The sequence below is a fragment of the Syngnathus acus genome, chromosome 10 (genome assembly GCF_901709675.1).
Source record: "Syngnathus acus chromosome 10, fSynAcu1.2, whole genome shotgun sequence".
In the NCBI taxonomy this organism is placed as follows: Eukaryota; Metazoa; Chordata; class Actinopteri; order Syngnathiformes; family Syngnathidae; genus Syngnathus; species Syngnathus acus.
In genome coordinates, this window is record NC_051095.1 from 8584295 (window position 1) to 8599655 (window position 15361).

The 15361-nt window shown below is 41.0% G+C and overlaps 1 protein-coding gene across 2 annotated transcripts in view; it reads right to left on the minus strand.

Annotated features, from left to right (window-relative positions):
* slit3 (slit homolog 3 (Drosophila)) overlaps positions 1–15361 on the minus strand; it is a 168992-nt gene that overhangs the window by 37358 nt on the left and 116273 nt on the right. For both annotated transcript variants that reach the window (XM_037262169.1, XM_037262170.1), the window contains 9 exons: positions 13969–14040; positions 13359–13430; positions 12091–12162; positions 11431–11574; positions 10594–10757; positions 8041–8191; positions 5913–5987; positions 2862–3005; positions 1446–1589 (listed from right to left, as the gene is read on the minus strand). In XM_037262169.1, coding sequence (XP_037118064.1) covers positions 1446–1589; positions 2862–3005; positions 5913–5987; positions 8041–8191; positions 10594–10757; positions 11431–11574; positions 12091–12162; positions 13359–13430; positions 13969–14040 — 1038 coding nt within the window. The remainder of the gene's footprint in view (positions 1–1445; positions 1590–2861; positions 3006–5912; positions 5988–8040; positions 8192–10593; positions 10758–11430; positions 11575–12090; positions 12163–13358; positions 13431–13968; positions 14041–15361) is intronic.

Below are 15361 nucleotides of genomic sequence, written 5' to 3' on the forward strand. Positions count from 1 at the left end.
TACCAGAAGAAGCAGCACAATGCCCATTGGGTTGAAGCAAATCTAATTATTTTAATATTGGATGTTTTAATTAAGTAGATGACAAAATGCAATTTTCTTTATTACAAAAAAACACCTTTTCAAATTTTATGGGCCTGAAAGGGATCAATCGCATTTCCATTTATTTTAAAAGATCTTTTCAACAGACTTTTAAATTCTGGCGACGACAATTCAGCACGACGCTTAATATTGCATTATGGGCCGCAATGCTAAAGTTGCTGCTAGATCTTAGGAGGGCCACTGATTTCTTCATTTCCTCACACTGAATTGACTACCATGTGTGGCGCCCCGACCTCAGCAAAATCACTTCCTTCCCCTTTTTGACATGTTAATCTTTTAATTAAAATTACACACTCTACTAGAAAACAAGGCGTTAAAGGGGTGTGTGGGTTGGTGGCGAGGAAGCTTCAAAATAATAATAAAAAAAGATACATCGAAGCAGATAAGGAAATGAGCAAACAGGCCTTCCACAACAATTGCCCTCAATTCTTTCATCGCACACAATACGTGCCAATTAAATATGAACAAGTTTGACGTAATGCTATGCACAAAAAAGACAATCATTATTCATCTGTTGCAGCCGTTCTCCAGAAAACTGTACGTTGCAGCTCAAGTTTATGCAGCAATGGGTATTTGTCCAACCTCCCTGTCAAAACTTGAGTCCAAAATGGAATGAGGTAGAACCTTGAATTGAAATTGACAGCTATATGAGCTTCTGTTGTTTTGAGGGCAAGACTTTTATAGTGTGGTATGTGTTCACAGTAAGAAATAAAGATCAACTTATGAGCTTTTACTGCACTGATGTTATTTACAACCTTCACGTGTACAGTAGGTGGTCAGAAGATGGAGGACAAGAGGTAATGGCATCTTATTCGCTCCCTCATAATCGCAACGGGGAACATGGCTCGCCTTGAGATACAATTACATGGAAATAGCTCAGGAAATAAATGTCCATACATTTTGAAGTTCTTGCTAAAATGACAGTGTCAATAATCTCATTTTCTTGGACCTACAAAATAGACAACGTTGACAAAGCACTACAATCATGCACACCAAATGATTGACCGTCTGGGGGGGGAAAAAAACAATAAAACTTTTTTCAAATTATAAAACAGTTTGAAGGTGTCTTAATAAGAAACGCTGACAGCTCATTGATTGCCAACATTATTTTTTATTTGCCACAAACCATCTAATGTTGTAATATTTGATCACCTGTCTATGTCAGGGATGTGTAGTGACATGCAGAGCAGAGCAATTAAATGCTCTCACTCGATGGCAGACGTTACAAATCACGTGCATATCCACTTTTGTGACATTTTCATACAATGTTTGACTTTTTAAAAATATAAACTATCTACTTGTGACACTGCCTTAAGCGATGGGAGGATAAAACAAACATGACTCACATCGTCGAGAGGGAGTGTAGGGTGGCAAAGGCTCCCGGGGCGATGCTGGAGATCCGGTTGTCATACAGCGACAGCAGACGCACTGAACTCAGGCCCGTGAATGTCGTGTTGTCAATGCAACTGATCTGGTTGCTCCGCAACATTCTGGAGCACGGGTAATAAATCATACAAATAACTCACAATCTCAACTGTCGATTTGACATGAAAAACAACATATAATTCAATGCAAATACAACTTGGGTAATGGGGGGGGGGGGGGGGGGGTAATTTGTTGGGAAAATATTTGCACTGGAAGATTATTACTTCCACTCATGCATTATGAAGTATTTATAGAAACACACGGCTGTCAGGCTGTAGTTACAAAGACAATACTTGGATTAATATAGTATATGACAGGGGTTGCCTGTCAAACACTAAACTAATGCTCAACATTCACATGTTTATCTCAAAATCAAACATCCAATCTTTGTCAAAAGAGCTTTATGTGTGTCTTGGCAACAAAACATCTACTTTGAGTGGATTAAATAGCATTATACGATCTGACTGGTCTCTTAAGGACAACCACATGGAGTCTGTCCCGTGATATCAGCTGCGGTCGTCACGTGGGTTGGGGCTAATCAAGTTAGTTAGCAAACTGCGGGGAGGCTAACCGAGTTAGCTTGGCTAATACTGTAACACGGAGCCGCTTAACATGAGACAGAGACGGTTTTGATGCCATTAGAGAGTCATTAGCCCGCGTATATATATGATAGCATTAGCTTGTCATTACTCTGGATGTACAGGCGACATTAGCTTGGCTCATGATTCTGTGCACTATCAAGTAACCCCCTAATTGGATGCTAGCCAGTGGGTGGTTAAATGAGGCTGTCATTAGCTTTGATTTCAGGGTGGGTGAATAAACAGCCCCACAGTATCAGTTACTAACACAAATCAAAACGGCATTTAGGCTATAAAAGCCAACAATTAATGCACATTTTAATAGCATCCTATGCTGGAGCTTGGATTCCAGAACATTTTCTTTCTCAGTGCTGCATAAAAACGTCCAATCCTCCTTCAAATGTTGCGTGTTTATCATGTTTACGAGCATTCTTCCACCATATAGGTGCACACACATCAACCAAGTTGTAACTAATGTGTTCCATTGTTGTCTCCAAATCCAGAATTGTTCGCTTTTTATGTGGGTTAGGAACCGAGCCGTGCCGCGAATAGCGAAAACCTGTGAATAATTAGCACAGGATTTACTATGAATACTGTTGTAATGATAGTAATTGTTTGATTATATATCCAATAGATGCCACAAAATGGTGCCAAAGCACTACTTTTGTCTCAATGAAGATCCTCAACCTACTTCGACATTATTTCTTAGCCTGAGGATATCAATAAAAATATGCGGATATGCTAGGGGGGTACACTTACAGAGTTTTCAGTCCAGTGAGGCCTCTGAACATTCGTCCCTGCAGACCCGTGAGCTTGTTGCCAGTCAGGAGAAGTTCCAGAACCCCAGACGCTCCATCGAAAGATCCTTCGCGGATTTCCCGCAGCTTGTTATTACTCAGGTTGCTGCAACAAAGAAGTCACCATGAACAAATTTATCTTAAAAATGACTCACTGCTGACAGTGTGATCTTAAAAACAGAAAAGAATAATCACGTAACACCAAAATCATCTGCCAATAAAAAAAAAATGACACCATAGCTTAATACTATACTGTGAAGAAAAATGTATGAATGAACAAAAAATGTAATCAAGAATTATAATGAATGAATGAACAAAAAAAGAATCAAGAATTATATACAGATTGTATTTTTACTCATGGGTGGAGCACTTCTTTAAGATGAGGAATTCCATTTGTCACAGAGTCAATTCTTATTACACTTCTCGTATTGGACTCATCGTATTGCGCAGATGTACCTCCTGTTGCATCTCGACAACCTGAGGATTTCGTGTTGCGTTCTCACTATCATCTGACAGGTAACGACAATCTATCTCCCCGCAAAAATTAAAAATGAAAAGCCGCAGAGACAATAAGTCCAGATGATGTCTATCACAACCCGTGCGGATCTTCGAGGAAACCCGCGGGAGCTGCTTCTTATCGGCGCCGTGGGAGTGGAAGAGGATGAAGAACAGACGGAAGGAATTGAGAGGAGCAAAATGGAAATGAGAGCGGAGCCAATCTGTATTGTTGGCGACACTGCGAGATGGTTAGCAATTTCCTCTCCAATAAATCAACTTATTTTTTTTTCCCCTTTCAACCCAACCCACCTCCATCACAACACACACACACGCACGCGCACGCACGTTGTAGATAAAGCGCAGTTGTAAATCTGAATCGAAGGCCAAGCCTCTATTTCCGCTTACTATTGGCTTCCTCCTCTCCATCTCTTCCTGGCTTGTTTTCCGCCTCTCGTCAAATTTCCTCTTCCCGAACTTTTTTGCTCCCGCCTATTCTGTCCCCATTTTCCTCCTCGTGTTCTCTCCCAAGCACATATTTTGCCGTCCGACTATATTCCAATGCTAACCCACCAGGCAGGGCAATACGTACATACAGTGTAAAATGCACGTCTTTGCGGTTGGCGGACATAATGAGCAGTTAATCTCTCCCCTGTGTGTGGCCAAATCCTATATGTCGCTTGGGAGAGCAGAGCTAATGTGGTGGAAAGCAAATATTTGCTCTTTTTCTCTTAGACAAAAAGCACATTTGGGTCTACCATTCCTCCTTGTTGTTACAATTTGCATAGTGTAATGAAGTCTCGCCATAGGATTCATCATAAAGTCCCTCACCAAGTGTACACACTGAGGATTCTGTTCACTTGGCAATCTGGTAGGATTTCATACAAATACCACTGCACCATTGAAATGGATCTAATCTATATTTGATTGGTAATGATTTTGTCTGATTCTAAGGACTCTAAACAAGCTTAACAAAATGTAAACTCCATACAGTTGCCAATAATTTTCATATGCCACTGCATAATACAACCACAATAATAACTATATGTACAGTGATGCCTTGACATACAGGTTTAATTTGTTCCGGAACCTCACGGGTACACTGAAACATTCATTTGTAATCTGTTTTCCAATAAAGAAAATAGCTCTCGTTCATAATGTACTTTGGAAAAACAAACTGCAATAATTAAATCGAATATATGAATGAAATACAACAATTGATCACTTGGGGTGCAATATAACAGTTGCACAGGCAAAGGAGAAGAGTTTCACAACTGATATTACTGCTAAGCTGCAGTAATATTAGTCAATTTATGCAAAGGATAAATACCCGTCTGCCTGTGAATACTTTTATATTGTCTGTCTACATGTGTTGCTGCAGTGTGCATAGTCAAACACTACTTAAAGCCTTATAGCACTACTACGATAGATTTGTTAGCCGGTCTATGGTGTTTCCCATCCCATATGTCTCCTCAGTATAGAGTAACACGGGCGGAACAATTGTTGAAACGGCCGACAGGGAACAGCCACCTAATTTACATAATAATGAGCCGTCCCCTGAACTAGACAGATAACGTTGCTCCGTGCGTCTGCGGCTGCCTTAACAAACACATATAGAGCATCAAGGCGTGAACCGACAAGAGAAGGAAAATAGTCGTCTATTGCCCAATAGGTAAGGCCTTCACTACTGTCAGATAAAAGCAGAAATGCATAGTTTTTGACAACCACAATATATCAGGCGTCATCATTCAGTTAAGGAAATAATGACCTGGACTTCTTATGTTAGGTTACGTACAAAGAGTCTCTGATTTTTATGGTTGTTTATTGATTAAGGTAATGGATAGGTAAGGTAGAATAGTAATATTATAGTATAGTATTATAATAAGGTGATATTTGTAAAAATGCACATGATCTACCATATTCAAATTGTGTGAGAGGAGATGCCATATAGCTGGGAGCGCTATAGCAACAGTAGCTAGTTACTGTCGCAATGCAGGGGCTAGTATCTTGAGCAAATGTTTAATGGTAGCAAATTTGAGACCATGTTCTGGTGTAAAGTAGGTGGAATATAAACTAGGTAGAATATAATCGATGGATTATGTCAGATATAGTTCAAAAAAGCAATTTGTTTTAATAATTGTAGCAGAGATTTTACACGCCAAACCATTTGTTTGGAAGGTGAATGGTTTTTTTTATCTCTTTTTTAAAAAAAAAAAGTCAGACTATTATTTGTCATCGGAATGGGAGATTTGACTTTCCAAAGCGGACCTCAAACCAACATGGACAAGACTTAATAAAACCGTCAAAAAATGTCAGGGATAAAACTGCAGACCTGCACAAAGTGTGAATGGCTCCAACTAAAAAACACCAACAAAAGGCTTGGTGAGAAGGTAACAGCTATCTGCACCAAAGTGGTCAACCAATCGTCCTTGGCCTGAAAGATTTCCTCTCGTGATGAGAGGATCACACCTCGTGACGAGAGGTGAAAAAAAGTTCCATTACATTGAAGCATACGTACATTTTCTTCATGTTCGGAAGCTTCTTGAACATCCCCGTCGCCTCCAGTACAGCAATCTCGTTGTCGTTCAGCCTCCTGCGCAAAAAGACAATTTGAGTTGGTCAGATGTCACAAAGTCCATCTTTCAAAGTCAACAGTCTTAAAAAAGAGGTTAAAAGGCCTTTAGTGACTCCTCAAACGTTAAGCCGAAGCGAGGTTGCTAATTTAGAGCCGAGGGTGAAAAAAAGATCAGGAGAGACAACAATGAATCATTTCTATGGGGTCATGAATACCGACAATGCGCCAAAGAGACATCTGTTGTATTGAAGCTATTCTTAGTAAAAGGCTATTAAAACAATCAACTTTACGCATGCTTGTCTGTTCAGTTTGCTACTTTGACACAACCGAGGTCATAATTTGCTGCACATAGGCATGAAAGGCAACTTAATCACACTATAAACTCTGCGAGTGCATTTAGAGAAAATATTCTCACCAATAAATTCTTTAATGTTACAGCAGGTGCAAAGAAAAAACGACGATTATATTTTAAGAAGGCAGGTTATAGGGGCCATTGGCTTTTGTGGATGAATGTTTTAAGAGTGAAGTCATTTTACGGAAAAGCATATGTGTGAATGATGGATGCGTGTGAAATTTCCAAGATGCATTGATTTAGAGGAGACGATATTTTATAGATGATTCCAGTGGCATGAGCTTCGTTTTCCTGGGATAAATGATACAGGCATGAATCGTTAACATTTTCTGGCCAATACGAAGATAACGGGGAAATGTTTAGTCATCTTTTTGTCCAATTTGAGTTTCAAAACTTTGTAACGTCTTTGGGAAAGCTTGCCACATAGAAAACAAACAACGTTACATGATGATATTTTTAAATTACCGCCAGCTAATATTCAGGGAAAATCCTGTTTTGTCTATATACATATAAACCGCACTGGACAGAACATGTTTAAGCAACGCTTTCCCCCCACCAAAGTCTGTTTTCTCCATCAAGTCCACCATTCGGCAATTTGGCATTCGTTTGACTTCATCTTCTATTTATGCAGATCATGTTATTTATTCATATATGTATGACTTTTACATTGTTTCCTGCATTTGGCAAATTCCTCTTTTCCAATGTATGAGAGAAAATTTCCTCTGCTTGAGATTATTCATCACGATATTTGTGAAGAGGTACTTGCATCCAAATGATGGAGACAACACTGTGGTTAAGGTTCTTTGTATTCGCAGTTGTATTCTCGGACCAGCAGGGATGTTCTTCTCCAAACTTTTTTTGGCTTTTGTTTGATATTGCGCATCTTTTTGTTTCTCGACATCACTGCGCTTTGTGGCAACCCGTTGTTCCCTTTATGCGCAGCTCTAAGGACTCGACTTCATCACATCTTGCATCGATGTGCTTACATTTCATGTCATTCTTTATGTTGAACGGCTCTGCTGAATACTGAGCGGGGCGCCGTCTTATTATAATAATCCCCTATCAGCCCCCAGTAGAAGCTGAACACAGAGCCACAATACTTTAAGCCTGCTCACAATGTAATCAGGATCTCCCTGTTGCATATTGCTCTCTATGCGCCATCCCATTTATCACTGCGAAAAAAAAATATAAGGGACTGTTCAGTATGCTAGTGTGAGACTTGCCGGATGTCACGATGGCTCCTTTGGGTTCTTGTAGCGAGATGGAACACATCAATGAGAACTTTTTTTTTTTTTTTTTTTTTTAAACATGGGAGCTAAAACCAAAATAGGAAAAGGGAAGATAGCGGCACGGCAAGATTAAGAGAGTTTTGTCTTGACTTATTCCTACAGGTTATGTGAGGTGTGCTGTGTAAATTTAATATCATGTAAAGTGAATTCAGAGACTTGCTTTTAAATCAAGCGGAACCTTGATATAATGGACGGTAAAAAGTCCACTCAAAAGGGTCCTTAGTACAGTTCTTTCAAAATCAATTGGCCAATGCTTGCCTTGGTCTATCATTATAGACCGACCGACCAATCTTTCTCCTCGACATCGCCATGTACAGGCTTGGCATGCATACTATAATGACGTTTATCGTTTCCATGCCATACATTGTTTTGCAAATGCACATGCAAATACAAAAATATAATCAACAAAATCTTTTGTGCGACTACTTACAGGTCGGTAGTGTGTTCCGGGATATGCGAGGGAACGCGGGTCAGTTTCAGGTTGGAGCAGTCCACCATGGTGCCCTCGCAGCGGCATTTGTCGGGACAAACAAGGTCCTGGAAACACTCGCCGCTCAGTCGGCTGCGATAGTCTTCTTGACCTGTCGATAAGTGAGCGGCAAAAAGTGACTCAGGGAAAAAAAAGGCAGGTTCAAATTACTGACAGTTTTCCTTGGAAATTCTACATTTCTATAAAATGCATACCGACCTGCACATTTCAATGTTCTTGTCTATCAGCATGGTAACGTTTGCTCCTCTCATGAGCAAAATATTTTTTAATCAAGTCTCTGGCCTGCCACAAAATTATGTTGTTAGGGAAAAAGTAAGGAAAGCAGTTAGAGTTAAACTTTTATTATTTTTTTTTAAGCAAAAACAGAAAGCTCATTAGTTGTTCCTTTAGCGGCAATAGAAGAGGGTTCGGAGGTTTTAAAAGGGGCGCTGGGATGAGCCATGCTAGCCCTGAAGCGCTGCCGTATGACCATTTGGAAGCAGGAGCAGGTGTGTGGCGGATCTGAAATCTCAGTGGACATGTCGTGCAATAATTAACAGCACAAAGTGGCAATCCTCCTGTTTATTACTTATTTTTTAAACGTTCCCATCTCAAGCCAGTTCTATATCAGATTGTCATTACTTCTTTTAACAGTACACAGTGCAGCCATCTAAAACACATTCATAATTGACGCCAAGATTTTCTCATTTTTGTCCTTGATTAGAAAAAGAAAATTATGCTTCCCAATGCATACTATCAAAAGTACAATTTTAAAACAACGAATGCTGAAGTATGATTCTTTTCCATTGCAAAGTTCTAGTCTGGTTTTAGTTCTTGAATTTCCTTAATGGGAAATTCACTACACACCACTTTGAGTACGTCGGGCAATCACACTAAAAAACAATGGAATGGGCAAAACATTTTTCCACCTGTAATAAGATCCTCAATTAAAGGTTATAATGACTTAAAGTCCCTGTAAAGTGAAAAAAAATATATCCTCTAAATTTGACACACCACAACACAACTCTCCCAAATTTGAATGATGAAAAACCTTGATAGTGTTCAAAAAAAAAAAAAACCTTGGAAAATGGATGCTATTTCATCTTGCATTTTTCTCGCAACATTGTGCAATGATGCTTGAGCTGCAAGCTTTTTCATGCTCTCAAGAAGGCACGGCAGCAGAAAGCCCTGGTCCACTCTCAATTCTACACGTTTGCGACATGCTCGCTCATGGTCGACAACGAGGCCCTCTAAAGCAGCTATGCCAGCAAACTATCCAAACTGAAGATGCATTTCCGGGGTGTAAACATATCGCAACTGCACAGGATAACCGCTGATGCGAATGAAGAATGGTCAAAGAAATATTGCATACTGTGCCTTGGTTTGGGATATTTAATTTTTTTTTTTTGCAATGTAGTATCTGGTTTTGTAAAGCATCATGCAGTGCAAAAGGGGCAATCATGTCAGACCTTCATATATATGATGTGTTTTATTGCAACGTTGATCATCAGTTAAGGTTCCGAGTCACTTAATCGGCCAGTAGACGCAGGCGAGCGTGTGCCGGGCGGTCCCTGGCGCTTGACGGAACCATGTGATGCCACAGCAGGCGGGGCCACATGGTTAGATCAAGCACAAGAGACAGCTGCACGAGCCAATCAGAGTGCAGGTCCACACAGGAGGCAGGGCATGGAGGGGAAGAGGGGCAAGGGGGGCAAACAGAGAGTGGGAAGAGAGGATGGTGGGAAGGTCCAGAATCGTCCAGGGAGGAAGAGGAGGTGCAAGGAGAGGGCAGCCAGAACCAGTTTCAGGAGTGACCATAGGCTCCAATGTTATTACTCTAAATGAGTAGTACCACCTAAAAAATTCATGGCTCTCCGAGTACCACCATCCTGACCAAAAAGCAGCAGTGGAGTAGTCTTCTTTTAAAATATAGGGTTTTAGTCCTAAAAACTGTCATCAATATTATTGTAAGCCACTGTAACTCAGTTTGGAATTCCACACTCAATTTTGCTCGAATAGGACCATAACAATCATGACTGGGGCAAACGTTCTATATTTGAAACATAATAGTATGTACGTACAAGTGAAAAATTATGTGATCTAAAAGTCCAAAAAATAAATAAAATGAAAAAAAAATAACGTGGCAGAAGCCAACTGGACTAAAAAAAAAAAGAAAAAAAAAAAATTATCTTCGCAAAATCGTTTCCATGTTAGATCAACTATTGGGAAAATGATGACATTGTATGTCACCTGTTGTTGTGAGTTATCGGCATTGGCTGTTAATCTAGCAAAACAACGTGTTCCCATAGCTTTGCTAACGTTGCAGATGGAGTGGAAAACAAATGCTGAACAAATACTCAAGAAATGAACAGAAATGTACAAAATCTCCTGATCAAATCAAGTAAATTACAAAAGCCCGCCTCGAACTACTATCGCAACGTATTTGTACATCGTTACTTGCCACCACGGTGTATGGGTCATGCTTTTGTTGTTGCTATCATTGTGTGCGCTTACCTGTGCAACGAAACTTCTTGCCCTTGACTTGGCTGATGCGCTTGTTGGCCAGCCTTCTTGGGTGGCTGCAGCGCGCCCCGCTGGTCTCGATGGGGTTGTCGAACAAAAAGTCGGCAAGCCATTTCAGGTGACAGTCGCACATAAAGGGATTCTGAGCCAGATGACTGTAGTGGAGAGAATGCATTTGTCACCATCTGCTTTCTTTATACCGCTGCCTGGTAACTGCTTGAGCCAAGTGCCAGGACTAGACGTACAAAAGCCAATGCCAATTTGTGAGGAACTGCTCAACATTCTAATAGAAAACAAATTCATGCGTTGACTTCATTAGGTGTACCTGCATCTGAGAAATTGCACAACAGCTATTTTGACGAGACGTAGCTCGTTGCTCAATGTTCAGTCCTGGTTCTGCTTGAATTCTACATCTTTTTTTTTTTTCGACAAGAATAGTGACAGGGTAGACAAGACCCTTAACTGGTTCCTATCCTATTTATCAAATAGGTATTTATCTGCAGATGATTTTCAGAGTTTGTCAAGCGTTCCTATGGTGTTCCTCAAGGATCAATCTTATGGCCCATCCTTTTTGAGCTCAGCAGTTGAAATGATGCATAAGTAAATCAAATGTATTTACCAGGTAATTAAAAATATATTTGTTACAAACGGTGTCTGAAGAAGTGTACTTTTTTGAAAATGGCTAGATTTTTATCCACATTTTGCATGATCAAATCAAAACTTGCTGTGTCTAAATATAAGTTGTCCACCGCTGACAAAAAAATGGGGAGGGGGGCTAGTCACAATTTAAGGTGTGTTTTGTTAAAACATGAGTTTGTAAGCCCTTACAGAGTTTTGATGGATCGCAGTGGTGTGAAAAGTCCTTTACTGATGGTTTGCAACTTGTTGTCATACAGTGACAGCAGGTTGAGATTGTGCAAGTCCTGGAAGGTGTTGACGCGGAGACAATTTATCTTGTTGGCGTTCAGGAGGCTGAAAGAAGAATTTATGGATTTAAAGATTCAAGTACATTCATGCTTGCTGAGGATTCAGATTTTTTTTGAAAAGCATTGTTAGGCTGTCAAAGCAAGGTAGTAGATAGAATAACGGGCGATATAACCTTAGTCTCTACCAATGATCACACCTGAATGTGCAGAAAAATTACCGTCTGGATCGGCTCATTCTCATCGTCTTTGCTTGACTTCACTTTATGGGGGAAAAGCCCCAGAACATTAGCAGTTTCTGCTGGAGGACTGCAGCGTTTGCAAGGACCATATGTCACATTTATATTGAATTATTTATTTGGACCAGGTCCTGCAACGGTGCTGCAGTTTTGAATGTCACCCCTACTTGAATTCGTTGGAAACACACTTGTGTTATTTTGTCAAACTGTCTCATTAATATTGTTCAATGTTGATGCACACAATGGACTATTTTTTCTGATTCAAAGTCAGTTTTAGCCCATGATCTTTGTATTCGTGAACCCTTTATACAGATTAGAGTACTTACAGTAGCTGCAGGGACACCAGGCCATCAAACAATCCTTTCGGTAGCTCAGTGATCTTGTTGCCATACAGGACCCTGCATGGGACAGTTATCAATGACGCAATTTAAGTGATAATGTAAGAAAAACATTCACTATTCGTCTGCGGTAGTGTCAATTAAAAATAAGCATTATTATATTAATAAAAGCAGGTTTAAAGACCTAGCATGTCTTAAAAATATTTAATATTTTCTCTCTGCGGCCATTGTTTTATCTCCTTTGATGATCCAAATCTGAGGTTGATGTAGCGTGCTCGAATCCTGCCGCACACGCGACCATTCACACCACTCGAGTGATTTCAATTTTTGTCCCATCACGCCTCAGCTCGCCTCCACTGACAGAGGCCACGTCTTAATGTCTGTGTGTGTGTGTGTGTGTGTGTGTGTGTGTGTGCGTCACTCGTAACACCCAGCAGAGGATTCACCTTGCCTGCCCTTTCTCGTCCGTCTGTCCGTCTCGTTTTCACGCTGCAGATTGATTCAAATTAAACTGTCCTTCATGTTCTTATCGCACTCGGCCCTCTTAGAGACACGCAAACAACACACACGCTAGGTGATTACACGCACAAACTGAGCCACACAAATCAATGTGTGTGTCCTTTCCCCTTTGGGTGTCAGCCACAATATTTGGATTTGTTAAATGAGTTGAAAATACAATTACATCGCCGCGTGACGGGCTGCGCATTTGGTACTGTACTTGGGCATTAAATGGTGACTTTCGACTTAATCCACCTTTTAATACCAGCACTATCACAAATTAACAGAAAATGTAACAAATGTAAAATAAAAAGTGTAACTACAATGTGAATCTGTGTGTAACAGCCCACTCCAGAGTTTATATTTGAAGGTAGATGCCAAAAGAAAAAGCGTTTTTCAAATTTAAATTATTTTTCTACTAAACAAGTCTACGGCCTGACTGAATGAAGCTCCTCACCTCATATCAACATAGCTCCGTGGAACCAAGACATGCGTACACGAGTGCTGAATGCTAAAGATGTGTTTTGCTAGTCAACCTTGGCTTGCTCTAACCAACCAATCAGAGGACTAATTGATTCTGACGTCATTGTGGACCAGCTCGAGCAGCCAATAGATTTGCCACAAAATGAAGACTGCGGATGTTTAGAAATTTCATGAACAAATACTATAATTCATATTGTAAATGTAGATCAGTGCTTCTGATCGTGCTTGGGTCATCAGTGAAGTCCTTACTGGCATGTGCGTGCCGGAACACTTACAGGGAGGTGAGCGAGCGGAGGCCGCTGAAGGCATCGGCGGCGATGTCGGAAATTTGGTTCTTACTCAAGTCTCTGTGGAAGGAGAGGGAGGGGGACAGTTAGTGCATTAGTGATACAGATGTCCTAGAACTGTCGCCGACAGCATACATCAGCAGAGGTCAAGGGAAGGCGCCTCGGTAAGGAGAAAACGAGAAAAGTAGGTGTAAGTAAATGAGCTGGCGGATGATGGACAGGCAGATGGGATGAAATGCGATGGCCGTGATGCAGAGAGAGAAAAAGAGCGAGAGGAAAAGCCCACGCGGTGGCATGTTTAGTTCACGTCCATGAAGACGGATTTATTATGGAACCCCCGGACGCCGGAGGATGATTGGGCGGCTGAGCGATGACCTCACGTCCTTGTGAGTGTCATTTGTGATGGTATCGGAGGATATAAACATGAGGAGTAAGGAGACCACATTTGGATCATATTTGGAAGTATTGGCACAGGAAGTGTTAATAGAAGCGCTCCTTGTGGTTCAATCGATGCAACCCATGAGAGTTTGAATGTATTCATGCAAGTTGAGAGAAGACTTTTAACAAAAAACTCCCAGCCCAGTGTGGAAAGACTCACATCCTTTTGAGTTTCTTGTATAAAGAAAAGGCTCCAGGTGGGACACTTTTGATCAGGTTCTGCTCCAAACGACTGGAATGACACAAAGCAAAGAGACATATATCAAGCGATGGTTAGATTTCCGCTGAGGATAAAGAATATATTGCTGCGAAGACTGTTAGATTGTCTGTCTACATGTGCTGCTGCAGCTGTGTTCAAACATCCATTCATCCTTCACGTCTATTTGTTAGCTTGGTGGTGGACTTCAAGGCAAAGATGTGGTAGTTTTAAATACAAACTATATTTGGTTGCAGTTTACAGTGAAGCCTAAACTGATTCAAATGTTCTGTTGGATCTTGGTATATTGATGATGAGAAACATATTTGTAAAAACTGGTTTAGTTGTAGTTCTATTGGCTCACTTGTACGTAAATTTGCTTGGACTCAGCCCTCTCCCCAGGTGCCAGAATTTTACAATCCCCCCCGCATTTGTACTCGTTCCTCGTACGATTTTACGATTATCACGATTTTAATTTTAGGGGTTTATAACTTTTTTGCGGAGCCCGCGAGATATACGTGCCCCCCCCAATGGCCTTGCTTCGGCAGTGGCCCCATCTCATCCTCAAATCAGCTGGGATAGGCGCCACCCCAAAGAGGACGAAGTGGAATGGATGGCTCATTTACTGCAGTACCAGTGATCCAAACCCGGGAAGCAGACCATCATGTGCACAGTAGTTTGTGGAAGGCAAGGCTCAACGATAATGATGCAAAAGTTGGCACGATGGATAAATGCATGTGTCACTGGCAACGTTGCACTGATAATCTTTGTTTTCCATACACAATTTCTACAAAAACAAAGCATTTTGCACGCTACTTTCTCAAGCCAAGGGCCAAATGGCAATGTACTACATCTTCCCCCACACCCCACCCCCTCCCTCTTTACAACACTGATTACACTGGCAGGTTCGTTTGGAAAATACACTGTGGTCGAGTCGCATCCAGCTCATGTATTCTTAATGCCCGCTCGTTTGGAGGACATAAAGATGGAAGATGAGGGAGGAAAACCTGTGGAAGTGTGGAGAGGTGCCAAGGCGAGGACCAGGGTCAGCTGTCACCATGATGAATGGGCTCCTAGCCGAGCCTCTTATCCTCCTACTCTTTAACCCGCACCCTGTTCTGCTCTTGACCCCTGTGCCTTTCGCATCCATCCATCCATGCGGACATGTTTGCCATTATGGTTGGAGGTAGTAAAGAACAGCTGTAAGGTCTCATTGTTTCATTTGATGAGGATAATATCAATAAGTAAACTGCCCAGGGTATTCTACAAAGAGCTTTCAGTTGTGACGAATATGTACACAACAGACATGCGACTGAAGGCAGATTTACTTATCAAGGTGAAAAAACAAATGTCGCTG